At 36.3% G+C, this 17,109-nt stretch overlaps 1 protein-coding gene across 1 annotated transcript in view; it reads right to left on the reverse strand.

Annotated features, from left to right (window-relative positions):
• Positions 1 to 1,095: 1,095 nt before the first annotated feature.
• Positions 1,096 to 17,109, reverse strand: part of mrtfba (myocardin related transcription factor Ba) — a 60,729-nt gene continuing 44,715 nt past the window's right edge. The window contains exons 15-16 of the mRNA XM_073827833.1: positions 13,129 to 13,194; positions 1,096 to 10,017 (exon numbers count right to left, since the gene is read on the reverse strand). Of these exons, the coding sequence (XP_073683934.1) occupies positions 9,524 to 10,017; positions 13,129 to 13,194 (560 nt within the window). The 3' untranslated portion in view covers positions 1,096 to 9,523. The remainder of the gene's footprint in view (positions 10,018 to 13,128; positions 13,195 to 17,109) is intronic.

Below are 17,109 nucleotides of genomic sequence, written 5' to 3' on the forward strand. Positions count from 1 at the left end.
GAACAAAGCCTGAATACATAGCGGGAGCGGGTGGGTGCGGAAAAGCAGTCCCGCGCAGACCTCTACTTTGAAGTGGACTTTGAGATGTGTAACTTTGTAAATGTTTTTTATGCCCAAATATACATACCACACACTGGCTAAAATTCAAAAAGTAAAAAAACATATTAGGACCCTTTTATTTAAACCTTTTAAATCATAACAATAAGTCTTTAATTGCCTAATAAGCAATGAAACGCACACATACAGTCTAAGTCAAAAGTTTACACCCCCCTTTTCAGAATCTGCAAAATGTTAATTATACTATTAGACATTTCACCTAAAATGTTTACATATAGTCCACAAGAGAATATAATAGTTGATTTAAAAAAAAAAAAAAAAACCTTTGAAGTCCAACGCTAAAGTGCCCTTGCAGTCTGGTCTACATGCCCTTCGGTCCGCAATTTCTACTGAGGGGGCATGTTAAGTTGCCACAAATTACATATTTCAGATAATAAGCCATGTTTGAGGTCAATTAATGATAGGATGTAATAAAATTGCAGCCATTGCTCCAGTGCCTGGGGAGCAATTGGGGGTTCTGTGCCATGCTTAAGGGCACCTCAGTCATGGTACTGAAGGTGGAAAGAGCACTGTTCAATCACAATCCCCACCTTCAATGGGAATCGAACCAGCGACCTTCGGGTTACAAGCCTGACTCTCTTACCATTAGGCCATGACTGCCCCAGTGAATCAGTGCTTTGAACGAAATGATTCAATGAATGATTTACTCACACAGAAACTTGTCAACACCTTCTGGTATATCAGTGTACCCTGTAGAAAGAATCCAATGTAACAGTCAAAAAGAATGTGGAACATGCAAATGTAGACAGGTGACCCATTAAACTGAACAGTCATTGAAGCCTTGTTTACAAAAATCACATGACTTTTTAATAGTTGGATATGTGCTTTGAATACTGATCAACATCATCACTATGCTTGGCTACTCTGATTCAAAAATCAGAACTGTTGTATTATAACCTACCTAAAAACAGATGTTTATTTCCACAGTATCAGAGTAAACATTTACATTGTCATTCTGTTGTTTCTTGCACAGGTGTCTGGCTGGATGTTGCCTGGTCCCCTTCTGCATGAATCGCTTCAAAGATGTCTCCCACAGGTGTCCATCCTGCCACGAAGATATCTGTTCAGTAGATAGGTTTTGAAGCAAAGAGTAATATAGTTAATAATCTATAATAACATGACTGTGAAAAACCTCCAGAAGAGCTTGAAGCTACACACAGGACACCGTCAGGCCTGTTTTTTCAGCTTTGCTGTGGAAGTCAAAATGTAGGCTTTAAAAGGTGGTGAAACTATATGTACAAATGAATTCAACTGTAGTCATGTTAAGCAACTAATAATTGACTATTAATATTAAGAGTTTCTAAAGTGCTACGATAATATTGTGCTAATGGCCACCAGTCATTTGTACGAACCACTTCCAATAGGCTTTTAGGGTGTTAGAATCATAGTCATGACTAGTGGTGGAAGAAGTACACATAATGTACTACTGGCTCATTTTGACATGACCAATTCATTGGTTTCCCTGTTGAAAAAAAAAAAAAAAAACAGCATATGCTTGACCAGCACATGACCAGCATAAGCCAGCTAAGGACCATCTTAAACCAGCACCAAAACCTACCTAACCTGCATATGCTGTTTTTTTCCACCAGGAAAGACCAGGGATCCTCAAATATGGTCCATGAGATCTATTTTCCTGCAGAGTTTAGATCTAACCCTAATCAAACACAGCTGAGAATGCTAATCAAGGTCTTCAGGATCATTATCAGCTGCGTTTACATAACCCCTTAAATTGCGCAAAATGAAATTGTGAATTGAAAATACATCTAATGGAAATGCGTCAATTGTGCAAAAACTCCCATATATCACAAAAAAGTTTTTACACTTGCATGAGGTGGTTTTTCAGGCAATTCGAAAAAGGAATATTTCGCAAAACAGCATTTACAGGTCACATTTGATTAAACACCTAAAATCCCACAAAAATCTGTTGCCATGACTTATCGCGAGAGGAAATATTAAGTTTCAGTCGCATAACATCGGTTAACGGAAACGCAGCCACTCTGCTATACTTTTTAATCGACATTTATAAAACATTGCCAAAGTTTTGCGCAAATCTGTAATGGAAACGCGCCGAGAGAAGCAAAGGTAGATCAGGGTTGGAGCTAAACTCTGCAGCGCATTGGTCCTCCAGGTTAAGGAACCCTGGTTTAGACTCACTCTTACCAGACTGGATCAGTTGATTTCACAAATGACTCATTCAGAGTTCATTAAAAAGAATCGATTCATTCACCAACTGAACATCACTATCACATATTGAAGTTGGTCTCCATTTCTTCATTTCAAAATTGTGTAGCGAAGTACATATAAGTTTCTCCAAAATTGAGGAATAGTACTTTTAGTAGGCTTACAGCACCTTACGAAAGTATTCATACCTGTTCACATTTTCATGTTGCTGCCTTATGTTAAACTGCTTTAAATTACCTTTTTCCCCCACATCAATCTACACTTCATACACCATAGTGACAACATAAAAAGAGAATTGTCACAACTTCGTAACTTAAAAATAAAAAAAACTGAAATAAATACAATGCATAGTTTGAAAAACCCACAACTCTGCACTTAGCTTAGCACCTTCACAGCCTCAAGTCTTTTTGGGTATAATGCGACAAGCTTTACTCGTGAGCATTTGGCAATTACTGGGTTTTCACTAAGGCTATCTCAATATTTTGGAGCCTTGAGCTTTTCTTCTACTCTGATGAGTCCTTACTGCTGAAAAACAGCCCCACAGCAAAAGGCTTCCATACTTTGCTGTTGAGATGGTACTCCTAAGGTGATACGCAGTGTCTGGTTTCTTTCAAACACAACGCTTAGAATTGAGGTTGATCAGACCAGAGAATCTTGTTTCTCAATGTCTGAGGGTCCTTTAGGTGCTTTTTGGAAATTCTGCATGTGTTGTCATGAACGCATGAGGAGAGGATTGAGTTTGGCCACACCGCCATAAAGCCCAGATCGGTGGAGTGTTATAATGATGTTTGTTCTTCTGTAGGTCTCTCCTATCTCTACATATAATCATGGAACTCACCTAAAGTGACCATCAGGTTCTTGGTCACAACTCTAACCAAGTCCCTTCTCCACGAATTACTAAGTTTGCCCTGGAGGCCAGTTCTAGGAAGACTCCTGTTTTTTTTTTTGTTTTTTTCAAACTACTTTCATTAAAGATAACGGAGGCTACATGCTTATGTGAATTTCTTCAGTGCAGAAGAGTTTTTTCTGAACTCTTCTTCAGATGTGTGGCTTGATCCAATCCTGTTTCTGAGCTCTACAGACAGGGTTTGGATTTTGCTCTGCTATGCATTTTCAGGTGTTAATCCTTTTATTAGATTTATCAGGTGTTAGTCCTTTTTATAGCATGTGTGCCTTTACAAATCATGACCATTCAAATTAATTTGCCACAGGTTAACTTCACTTAAAGTTTAGTAACATGTCCAAGCAATATGAATGCTCCTGAGCTAAATTTCAAGTGTCCCAGATAAGGGTATGAATACTTACGCAATGGAATCATTAAAGTTTTTTTATTTTTTATAAACTTGCAAAGATGTTAAAAACCTGTTTTTGTGAATGGAGTCTAGAATGATGTGGAAAAAAGTAATTTAAAGCAGTTTAACCTCAATCAGCAACATAAAAAATGAAGGAGTATGAATACTTTCGCAAAGCACTGTATAAGTACTATTTTTCATATATACTGTTTGTAGTAAACCAGTGTGGACAGTAACAATGACATGGATAACAGTCCAAGCCATCGAAACAAAAGATGTCTATCAATGCAACGTCTTATTTAACAGTCTAATAAACCGATATCCAAATTCATATTCCCCAGTTTGAGTGACATTTGTGATTCTATGAATACTAGTTTGCATTCATGTAATAGTTATGTAAATGAGCCTGGAGAATTGTTATAAGAAGAACACTGTATCAAATGTCACTATGAAAACAATAGATTTGTTTTTGCACTTGAGACTTTCTACAGTTCAGTTACCATTTGAAAAAGTGCAATATTAAATATTCAGAGTACAAAAGCAACAGTTTCAGCATCTCCTATGACAACAAAGATAAACAATAAACAAAAAACAAACACAGTTTTGCATGTCATTCCTCTGGTATATTTAAGAGACTCTAAAACATCCTCTACGACAGTATTTTCACAATACATCAATTTTCATTGACACGTGATGGCGTATATATACTTGTATCTTCAAAACTATTCACAAAATAGAGCTCATGGATGCGCCAAACATGTATAAAAATATGTATTACATCCATTAAAATATATACACAATGTGCAAAACGTATGGCATACAAATGATGATTGATCTCCCGCTTTGGAGCACGTTCAAAGGCGGCAGTAAATATCGCCCAGTGTCATCACCACTGAAACATCATATACATCGATATTTGATAAAGAGCATGACATCTAGATGAGTCCAGCAGACCATGTTGGAAAATAAGGAGCTAGGAATCCTAAATCTCTACATGAAGCTTAACACGAGCTAAGCTTTGACATCCTAAATTGCAAAAACTCAAGCCACGGGTTTCTAGAGCTCAGCCAGAACAGGCGCCCATGCAAATAGATGATGTAAAACGGAAATGATGCTCCGATATCTGATCTACTGCATATTCTGTATACAATATAGCACTGTATATAAAACGCAAGTTATTGCTTAACTCTCCAAACAGGACTCTTTTCCTCTCTAGACTTTTTTTTACAATCAACTAAATTCAATGCAGATTAACATTTTCCCCCCAACATTATCCTCAACCACCTAAAAAACCATTCAAAAATGTGGGGTCTCCATCCAAACATCTTTACTGTCACTTCAAATCCAGCTTTAAATTCTCGGGATTCTGACCCCAAATTTATGAACGGCACTGTATGCATCTACATGAAGCGGCATAGTACAATATTTGGCCTCTTTGTTTATAAGTTTGCCACAGAAGCCCTAAAACACGAGGCATCACATGACGAAAACCTAGCAAAGTCAGTCATCATATTCTTTCTCGTCCACTTGCTTATCAGAGTAACATTTTGTTCAAATATTGCACGGGCTGCATTATAACAGCAGTCAGTAATGACAAAAACCGCTCTGAACAGTCAAACAAATGTGTTATTCTTTACTGGACTATATTTGTCCCCAAAGCTACACATAGCAAAGAAAGGATTATACTAGTTGAGACTAGTGTTTGGCATTTTTTTCTTCCCTGGAGAGGCCACAATTTGAAAAGTATGCAGAGCAAACAGTACAAAGCCTTAAAAACAGCTGATGAGAGTCGTTAATTGTTCGACTTGTGAGCGGACGACACATAACACTGAAGCACAAAAAGCTGATAAAAGTTCTCTTTTATAAAAGCTCATCTGTAAAGGTGCTTTGAAGTTGCGCGGTTGATCTAACTGTGATGAGCAGTTTATCACTGCAGCAGGAAAGTGCTGTACATCTTGTACAAATAATGTATGTCCCTTTGGATCAAACATAACTCGCTTTACATAATCTGAAAGACGCGAGTTCAAAGCCGGTGGACGCGTATTGCCTTGTTAAATGGAAAGGTCATGTCAGATTTGATATATATATTTATATATACACTACCAGTCAAAAGTTTTTGAACACCAAGCCTGCAATTTTGGTCATCAAGGCTGTATTTATTTGATACAAAGTACATATTCTGATATATTTTTACTATTTAAAAGAACAGTTTTTTATTTGATTATATATTAAAATGTAATTTATTCTTGTGATTTCAAAGCTTATTTTTTAACATAATTACTCCAGTCACACGATCCTTCAGAAATCATTCGAATATTCTGATTTGCTGTTTAAAAAACATTTAAAATTCACTATTATGATGTTAAAAACAGCCTAGTCGAATTTTTTCAGCTTTCTTTGATGAACAAAGTTCAGAAGAAGAGCATTTATCTGAAATAGAAATCTTTTGTAACTTTATAAATCACTTTTAATCAATTTAAAGCATCTTGCTAAATAAAAGTATTAATTTCTATAATTTCTTTCTGTAAAATTAGCATATTAGAATTATTTCTGAAGGATTATATGATGCTGAAAACTGGAGCAGTGATACTGAACATTTAAGAGATAAATTACATTTTAAAATATATTCAAGTACAGACCAGTTATTTTAAATAGTAAAAAAATATTTCACAATATTACTGCTTTTGCTGTATTTTGAATTAAATAAATGCAGGCTTGGTGAGCAAAAGAGATTTCTTTAACAAAACTTTAAAAATCTTACTGTTCAAAAACTTTTGACAGGTAGCGCATATATATATATATATATATATATAAACAATCCATAAGGTGGCTGACGACATTAAATCATTAGAAGAAAAGCACAGATAAACCAGAAAGGGTTAAACAGAAGGGAAAACATCAAGAGGATGTTTCTCCATAAGATATCACATCAATTTGATTATTCACATGCTGCCAAGATATTTGCAAATATATATAACGTTGTTCATTTACACAGATATTTCATTTGGGTGGTCTATAGCAATTTCGAACAGTACAACTTGAACATAAAAGCCAGTAAAAGACGCTCAGCCATACAAACACATGCGCTCACACACACACACACACACACACACACACACACACACACACACACACACACACACACACACACACACACACACACACACACACACACACACACACACACACACACACACAGGAACCTGACAAAACAGGCCCTTTCAACAACGAAAGCAGACAAATCTGGATCATTTTGTTCTCCTTCAACAAGCAAATGATTAAGCTGCCAGTGGGATTTAACATGTAGTAAAGTCATAAATTACCAACTGTCTGGTTCGCTTTGCATTTTCAAAACATACAGGCGGAATAAACAGTACAAAGATGCCCTGTGTTCATACATTATATATAGTGGTGTTTGCGATCACTGGATTTAGTGTCAGCTGTCTCTTCTGTTGGCTTCATTTACATAATCTGTTTATATAAGCAGCGCCTCTATTGGAGTTTTGTTTCTGTGGCATCAAAATATGCAAATAAGTCTACTCAAAATGTAGCAAATGAGAAAAACATTGGAAAAACAATGGAACTTCCTTACAGTATGATGCACCTAAAAGACAACATTCAGAACAGTGACGGACAATCACACACAGACACTGATTCACAATTCACATACACACAGACAAGGGGTCGGACGTCCAACAAGTCAGACAAAATAGTTTTTTCTTCACTTTTTCTTTTCTTTCTTTTTTTATACAAATATTTGTTCTCAGATTATTTACATAAAATTAGATTCATTTCAGACCATTTCACAACCATATAGTGGATTATCGCCAGGTAATCGAATTTAGGATGTTTTTTGGCTAAAAATCAAGAGCTGATCGATGACAAACTAACTGAAAATGTGTCTGCGATTCTCAGATCCAAATCAAACCAAATGCTCATTGCAAACTCATCCAAGATTGGCGTCTATGTTTACAGAAAATCTGCAGTTGTAGCCATTTTAATAAAATATGAATCAATTCCTCTGGTCAGTAGCCAGTTGACTTTTAAACAATGTCATAAAAGGGCAGATTTGCTAAAAAGTGATATGTTAAATAGATCTCTTCCATCAAACTATTAAGCTATACTACCATTAAAAGGTATAGGGCTGGTAAGATTTGTTTGTGTTTTTGAAAGAATTTGAATGTACACTAGGCTGCATTTGATCAAAATATAGTAAAAACAGCCAAATTGTGAAATATTCATATAATATAACTCTTTTCTATTTTAATATACACTACCAGTCAAAAGTTTTTGGACAGTAAGATTTTTTTTTTTTTTTTAAAGAAATCTCTTCTGCTCATCAAGCCTGCATTTACTTGATCTAAAGATTTTTGTTTTTATGATTTAAAATAACAGTTTTCTATTTGAATATGTTGTAAAATATAATTTATTCCTGCGATTTCAAAGCTGAATTTTTAGCATCATTGCTTCAGGCACATGATCCTTCAGAAATCATTCTAATATTCTGATTTGCTGCTCAAAAAACATTTATTATTATTAAGTTGAAAACAGCTGAATAGAAAACCTTTTAAAAGCATTTATCTGAAATAGAAATCTTCTGTAACGTTATAAATGTCTTTATCGTCACTTCTGATCAATTTAAAGCATCCTTGCTTATAAAAGTATTAATTTCTCTCAATTTTTCTCAAATAAAAAATGAGCTTTAGAAAAGCTTTTGAATGGTATATTGTATGTTACAAAAGCTTTTTATTTCAGATAAATGCTTTGGATCTTTCTATTCATCAAAGAATCCTAAAAATGTACTTGACTGTTTTAAATATTGCTAATAATAATAACAAAAAATTTTCTTGAACAGAAAATCAGCATATTAGAATGATTTCAACAACAACAAAAAAAAAAAAAATCATGTGACTGTTAAGATTACAGTAATGAAGCTGAAAATGTAGCTTTGATCACAGAAATAAATTATATTTTAAAAATATTTACTGTATTTTGGATCAAATAAATGCAGGCTTAATGAGCAGAAGAAAAAATAAAAAAATCTTACTGTTCAAAAATTTTTGACTAGTAGTGCAGTATCACATAATCTCTCAGAAATCTGCTGCTTAATATTTTTGTGGAAACTGAAATGTTACATTTTGGATTTTTTTTTTTACACTGAACAGAAAGTTTAAACATCTTTTTTTTAACATTATAAATGTCTCCAGTGTCACTTTTGATTAATTAAATGAATCTTGCTGAAAAACACTAATAATGTCTTTTTTTTTTTTTTTTAATCCTGAACCCAAACTTTTAAAAGGTAGTGTATTTGCCACTGAATCTTGCAGACACCAGGCTACTGCTGCAGTCAGCGCTGGGAAGGGGGATTCTGGGAAATGTGGCTTGACTGCCAGGTAAAATCTGACATTATCATACTCCATTATAGAGCGCAGCGCTAATGGCATCATCGCTCAAGGCTCAATTTTCAATTTTGCGTGAACAACACAAGTGAAGTGAGCTCCAATGTGATGCCACAAAACTGACAGCTTACCCTTCCTGAAAATTAGCTGTGAGGATATTTAGAGACTGACTGCAACCAATGGCACATGAATGAAAAAACCAAAAGAGCAATACAGCAGAATTCAATCTGCCCAAAAGCAGCTCCCTCTCAGAATGGCACAGCAAAGAGAGCACATTCAGGACGTAGCCAGCATTACCCACAAGGCTCTTGTGTCTATTCTAATCAAACAAGAGCAATAATGTGAACGAGAACAGATGGTGATTAGAACCAGCATAAGTGAAATGTACAGCTGAGCTGGAGTCTAGTCACATAAAGCTGCCAGACGTGAACCGCCACCACACAGACTACGTCCCCTTCTTCCCCTTCTGTAAGCCCCTCAGACAGACGGCTTGTTGTGCGAGTGAAAGTGTAACCGTGTTTGAAGCGATTCCTCTCATTCCCAGTGCAGCTGCAGGTCATGAGTGTCCAGGAATTCAGAGGTGATGCCCAATGGATTGAGTCCACCAATTGGCCCAGGCATAGTGAGGTCCAGCCACTCCATGTTGTCCAGGCCAGTGTCTTGGAGACTAAAGGACAGGGCGGAGGAGGGAGGCGCAGGCGGGTCCGTGAAATCCAGCTCGCATGTGTCCATTGGGGAGTGTGGCTGCTCCAGTATCTGGTTTTGCAGCTCCTCCAGCAGGCCCAAAGTCCTTTGCTCCGGCTCTGTGTCCCCAACCAGCGTGCCATCCAGCAGAGCCTCCAACTGATTGTCAGAGTCTAGGGAGGCCAGACTGGGCATGGGCTCTAGCATGAGAGCCGGAGGGGGTGCCATCTGCACCTGGGCGGGTGGACGGGACAGGGCGGTGTTGACAGGCAGGGTGGTGATGCTGGCCGTAACAGGCAGCATCTTAGGCACAGATGGGTCCTGTTGACTAAAGGGAGTGATCTCTGCAAAAAAATAAAAGGGGATGGCACAAGAAATTAAAAAGTTGAAACCCGTTTCCACCACTGAATAAAAAAATAAAAAAGGTAACTGCGACTTTTTATCTCAGAATCGTGTGATATAAACTCGCAATTGCAAGTTAAAAATTCTGAATTGCGAGATATAGGGTGGGTTCACACTTGTAGTTTCGTTCGTTTGGTTCATTTGGTCCAGAACAAAAAGAAAAATGATACATTTGGTCCTGGTCTGCTTAGCGTTCACACTGACATTTTTAAAAGTAAACCTAAACATAACGAACCTAAAGGCATAGTGATTCGCCCACAACCTGATTGGTTGGGTAGCCTATATTTTGTGACGAAACACTCCAAACAAAAGGAAAAAGTGTGTTCGACTTAAACCGGTGCTGCGGGTGTATGACATCAAAGTACACATTTACTGATGATCGCTGCTTTAAGTCAAAATACAAGCAATGCTGTCCGCTGGACTAAGCTCGCTCATTGTTGCGTGCATATGATTTTATTTTCAACACCTGCCAACTCACAAAGAGCTCATAAAAAGGCACTTTACCTCCTTGTTGCTCCATGTTTGCCCTCTGCTCATTTTGTTTTGGATACACTGCTTCCCTTCATGAAATCACGTCGCATAGTGCATCATTACTTTCTGTTTTTTGGTTAGCTTAGAAGTATTTAGTCTTAGAACCACACCAGAGTTTGTATGGAAGCGGACTGAGACCCATCTTTTTAGCAGTCTCGGCCCGCTTGTTTGGTGCCCACCAGGGTTCAGATGGCAGTGTTCACACTTACTTAAATGAACCACATTAACAGAGCAATTGCACTAGTTTGTTTTAATCTCACCAAACATGACAAGTGTGAACACACCCTTAAACACACAATTCTGAAAAATTAAGTCAGAATTGCATGATATAAACTTACAAGTGCTAGTTATAAACTAGCAACTGCAAGTAATAAAGTCAGAATAGGGAAACAAACTCGCAATTTTGAGAAAAAAAAATGTGAGAACTGTTTATACCATGCATCTACGAGTTATTAAGTCAGAATTGAGATATAAACTCGCAATTCTGAGAACATCAGTCTTTTTCCCCATCAAAGCTGGACTTTATAAGTGGCAATTATGAGTTTATATCTCAGAATATGAGATATAAACTTAAAATTGCGAAAAAAAATCAAAACTGCGAGATACAAACTTGAATTTGTGAGAAGAAAAATCAGAATTGTGATATGCGTTTTTATCTTGCAAGTCTGACTTTAGTTTATATCTTGCAATTCTGAGAAAAAAAGAATTGTGAGTTTATATCACGCAAGTCTGACTATATAACTTGCAATTGTGAGTTTATATCTCAATTCTGAGAAAAAAGTCAGAATTGCGAGACAAGAAGTCAGAATTGTGAGATATAAACTTGCATTTGCGAGAAAAAAAGAATGGCAAGTTTTACTTTGCAATTCTGACTTTGTCACGCAATTGTGAGTTGATATCTCGGAATTCGGAGTTTACATCTCACAATTCTGATTTTATAACTTGCAACTGCGAGTTTATAACAATTCTGAGAAAAAAAGATCCGAATTGGGAGTTTATATCTTACATTTCTGACTTTATAACTAGTTGTGAAAAAGGTCTGTGAGATATAGAATCACAATTCAGAGAAAGTAAGTCAGAATTGCATGTTATAAACTCGCAACTGTGAGATATAAAGTCAGAATAGGGAGACATAAACTCACAATTCTAAGAAAAAATATGTGAGAACTGTTTATACCATGCAACTGCGAGTTATTAAGTCAGAATTGAGATATAAACTCATCTTTTTCCCTGTCAAACTTTATAAGTGGCAGTTATGAGTTTATATCTCACAATTCTGAGAAAAAAGTCAGAATTGTAAGAAAAAAGTCAGAATTGCAAGATATAAACTCGCATTTACGAGAAAAAAAGAATTGCGAGCTTTATTTTGTAATTCTGACTTTGTCACGGAATTGTGAGTTCATATCTCGTAATTCTGACTTTATTTCTCAGAATTGCGAGTTTATGTCTCACAATTCTGACTTTATAACTCGCAGTTGTGAAAAAGAATTGTGAGATATAGACTCACAGTTTAGAGAAAGTAAGTAAGAATTGCATGTTATAAACTCGCAACTGCGAGATATAAAGTTTGAATAAACTCAAAGACAAAGTCACAATTGCACAATTTTTCTTAGAATTTGCGAGTTCATATTTAGCAAATCTTGACTCTATAACATGCAATTGTGAGTTAAGTCAGAATTGAGAGATATAAACTCAATATATAAACGCAATTCTGAGAACATCAGTCTTTTCCCCCCTCAAAACTGGACTTTATAACTCACAATTGTGAGTTTATATCTCACAATTCTGAGAAAAAAAGTCAGAACTGCGAGATTTAAACTCGCAATTGCGAGAAAAAAGTCAGGATTGTAAGGTACAAACTCCCATTTGCAAGAAGAAAAGTCAGAATTGGAATCTCTCGCTTTCTATCTTGCAATTCTAAAGAAGAAAATTAAGAATTGTGATTGTGACTTAAAATTCACAATTGCGAGTTTGTATCATGCAATTTAGACTTTATACCACACAATTCTGAGAAAAAAAGTCACAATTTTATATCTCAAGTTTATATCTCGCAATTCTGACTTTATAACTCGTAATTGAATCTTCTCCATCCACACAAAAAGTTGACAAATTTAGGGTAAGATATTTCCTTGTTTTTTAAAAGGAGACTTTTATGCTGCCATTACTTCAGTCTCACATGATCCTTCAGTAATCACTCTAATATGCTTGTTAAGAAATGAATACCATTATTCACATTTTTTTAAAACTCAGTATTCAGTGAATAATAGTATCCAACTCTTTCAAAAATTAAATCTTAAACTTTTTGAAGGGGAGTGTATTTGTCAGTGAATCTTGCAGATGCTAGTCTGTTACTGCTGGGAAAGAGGCTTCTGGGAAATGTAGCCAAGATGAGCCTGACATTTTCAGCCTCCACACAGACACTCATTATCAAGTGTGAAAATAAACATCTGTGTCTAGATTTATTGTTTGAGTTGACAAATGAACATGATTTTTTGTAGTTTGCAACAAAATGACAAACTCACCTCCACTTTCTATTAAAATGTCAAAGAGATCATCCATCTGTTGGCTCGTTGCTGTGGGAATCTGCAAACCGACAAAAAATAAAAAAGACTTTTTAGTTCAAGGACAGTATAGAAGAAAGGGTAAACAAGAAGAAGCAATATTTACAGTCAAATACACTATACAAATACACTGCAGTACACAATAGACAAGGACTACCACTGGTTAACTGCAAACAAAGAGTCTTAAAGGGACAGTTCCCGTGAAGCACCTTTATATAGGACCACAAAACTGGTTGCAAGTGGCACGGGTATATTTTTAGCAATCAGTAGCTTATTAGCATTTAAAGAGCCATGCAACAAAACGGCTCACTGTGAACAGAGCTTATTTTGAGTTAAAAAGGGTGTTGTTTTATCATTGAGAAATTAACCAAAATTTGGGTAAAGACTTTATTAAGACCCTAAAGAATCATATCAACTGAAAATGGGCATCCTAGATAGATCATGTTCCATGAAGATTTTTTGTAAACTTACAACCATAAATATATCAAAAAGCAATTTTTGATTAGTAATATGCATTCCTAAGATCTTTATCTGGACAACTTTAAAGGCGATTTTGTCAATATTTAGATTTTTCTTTGCACCCCCAGATTTCAGATTTTCAAATACTGTATGTCATATTCTAACAAATCATATCAATGGAAAGCTTATTTATTCAGCTTTCAGGTGTATCTGAACATTTCAAAAGATTGACCCTTATGACTGGTTTGTGGTCCAGGGTCACATATAACAACTTTAAAACAAACAAAAAACTCCAAACAAACATTGTTTACAAAATTCTTTAAAGAAAACAAAATGTTATACAATAAATTAGTGTTACAGTATACATAATTTTTGTGACAGGTATTGCAGTGCATTTATTGTATATTAAAATCTATTACATATTTCTTTTTAATTTTTCATGGGGGAACTACTAGAAGGCCAATATAGATTTTTTTGTAGTTTTTTTATAGTCTGTTTTTGTAACTATGTACAATGTAATTATGTAAATTTGAGTAGTTACCTTTATGTACTGGTACTGCAAAATGCCCGAAATTATTTGATTTTTTAAATTAGTTTAACTACAATGTTTTTTTTTTTCATTTTCCTTTTTTTGTTGTTATCTTTAGGTACTGGTACTGCAAAAAAAAATGCTATTTTTTAAATTAGTTTAATCAAAGCAGCCATCTCTGTGGTCTACAGTCGTGGCCAAAAGTTTTGAGAATTACATAAATATTGGAAATTGGAAAAGTTGCTGCTTAAGTTTTTATAATAGCAATTTGCATATAGTCTAGAATGTTATGAAGAGTGATCAGATGAATTGCTTAGTCCTTCTTTGCCATGAAAATTAACTTAATCTCGAAAAAAATGTTTCATTGCATTTCATTGCTGTCATTAAAGAACCTGCTGAGATCATTTCAGTAATCGTCTTGTTAACTCAGGTGAGAATGTTGACGAGCACAAGGATGGAGAACATTATGTCAGGCTGATTGGGTTAGAATGGCAGACTTGAAATGTTAAAATGAGGGTGATGCTTGAAATCATTGTTCTTCCATTGTTAACCATGGTGACCTGCAAAGAAACGCGTGCAGCCATCATTGCGTTGCATAAAAATGGCTTCACAGGTAACGATATTGTGGCTACTAAGATTGCACCTAAATCAACAATTTATAGGATCATCAAGAACTTCAAGGAAAGAGGTTCAATTCTTGTTAAGAAGGCTTCAGGGTGTCCAAGAAAGTCCAGCAAGCGCCAGGATCGTCTCCTAAAGAGGATTCAGCTGCGGGATCGGAGTGCCACCAGTGCAGAGCTTGCTCAGGAATGGCAGCAGGCAGGCGTGAGCGCATCTGCACACACAATGAGGCGAAGTCTTTTGGAAGATGGCCTGGTGTCAAGAAGGGCATCAAAGCCACTTCTCTCCAAAAAAACATCAGGGACAGATTGATCTTCTGCAAAAAGTATGGCGAATGGACTGCTGAGGACTGGGGCAAAGTCATATTCTCCGATGAAGCCTCTTTCCGATTGTTTGGGGCATCTGGAAAAAGGCTTGTCCGGAGAAGAAAAGGTGAGCGCTACCATCAGTCCTGTGTCATGCCAACAGTAAAGCATCCTGAGACCATTCATGTGTGGGGTTGCTTCTCATCCAAGGGAGTGGGCTCACTCACAATTTTGCCCAAAAACACAGCCATGAATAAAGAATGGTACCAAAACACTCTCCAACAGCAACTTCTTCCAACAATCCAACAACAGTTTGGTGAAGAACAATGCATTTTCCAGCACGATGGAGCACCGTGCCATAAGGCAAAAGTGATAACTAAGTGGCTCAGGGACCAAAACGTTGAAATTTTGGGTCCATGGCCTGGAAACTCCCCAGATCTTAATCCCATTGAGAACTTGTGGTCAATCCTCAAGAGGCGGGTGGACAAACAAAAACCCACTAATTCTGACAAACTCCAAGAAGTGATTATGAAAGAATGGGTTGCTATCAGTCAGGATTTGGCCCAGAAGTTGATTGAGAGCATGCCCAGTTGAATTGCAGAGGTCCTGAAAAAGAAGGGCCAACACTGCAAATACTGACTCTTTGCATAAACGTCATTTAATTGTCAATAAAAGCCTTTGAAACGTATGAAGTGCTTGTAATTATATTTCAGTACATCACAGAAACAACTGAAACAAAGATCTAAAAGCAGTTTAGCAGCAAACTTTGTGAAAACTAATATTTGTGTCATTCTCAAAACTTTTGGCCACGACTGTAGATAGCTTTGTATGTGGTCCCAGAGATAAACCAACATAAAAATAAGTGATATTTTAAAAAGAAATCTGGTAAAGCAAATTCTCACCTCCATAAAAAGAAATTGCTCTGGACACACTATACTTACCTAGGTACCCTCTACAAGAGGTTTTCTATAGTAAATTGACCCTAAAAGTGAAACTACAAGCAAAATTCTAAGGAACAAAAATATGCTAAATGTTTTGAAATACCAATATATTAAACTAAACCCTTTGACATGTACGATCACAATATTTTGATTAGTACGTCCAATGCGTTGTGATAAACTGCTAAATTCAAATATGTTTTTGTGCTTTGACTGGCACATAGCCAGAAAGAGACTTGGTTAGAGCCGGTCATATTTTCACAGCTGTTCTGTGTTTTCATCCACGTTTCCAGCATAATTTGACATGTTTGAATTATGTCATTGTATACGTAAAAGTTTACTTTATTGTTCTCCCAGTTCACAGGCCACTTACTTTCATGTCTTTCAAGAGAACTAGATGAATTTACCTTTCGTAAATCAGTCAGACTCTGACTGACGCATTGCAGTGTAAACTATTGACTTAACAGGAATATTTTAAACATTGTGTGTAGGGCTGTCGCGATAACCGCAATATCGCAATACCGCGCTATTGACGTGCATAACCGCAGAGGAATGCAACAACCGCAGCAACCGCGATATTTGCCTGTTTTCTTTTTTCCTAAGGATTCGCCCTTCTCACTTAATGCCTGTGTGCTGAATATTAAATTAGTAATAAGTTAGTAATGATAACATAATGTTTTTATTATGAGGCTCAGTAGATATGCATTTAACAAGCCTAATCAGACAGCGAATGAGAGAGAGATCGACTGAGCATGTGCGATTACCTGCGTCTGTTTCAGACCGAGTCAGGTATGTATGTGAAACTAGCTTGTCATGTCCAAGAAAAGTGAAATCTCTGTCTTAACATCGATGCTCTGCTGGTCAGCTGAGCCTTTAAAAGTGGCGATTAAAGTTAAAATGATTTCAACATCGTGTTTCATTACGTCTCTCTTTGATTAAATAAGCGTTTTTGAACGTATAGTTGAATGAACGGTTTAAAGACTTACTCAAAGATAGTCTCTTGCCTCCCTCTTGTGGCGTAACAATGAAACTGCACTCACTGACAGCTCGCCTAAAGCACGCAGGTGAAATACTGACAGAAAGTCTCTCG

The sequence above is a fragment of the Garra rufa genome, chromosome 22, assembly GCF_049309525.1.
Source record: "Garra rufa chromosome 22, GarRuf1.0, whole genome shotgun sequence".
NCBI lineage: Eukaryota > Metazoa > Chordata > Actinopteri > Cypriniformes > Cyprinidae > Garra > Garra rufa.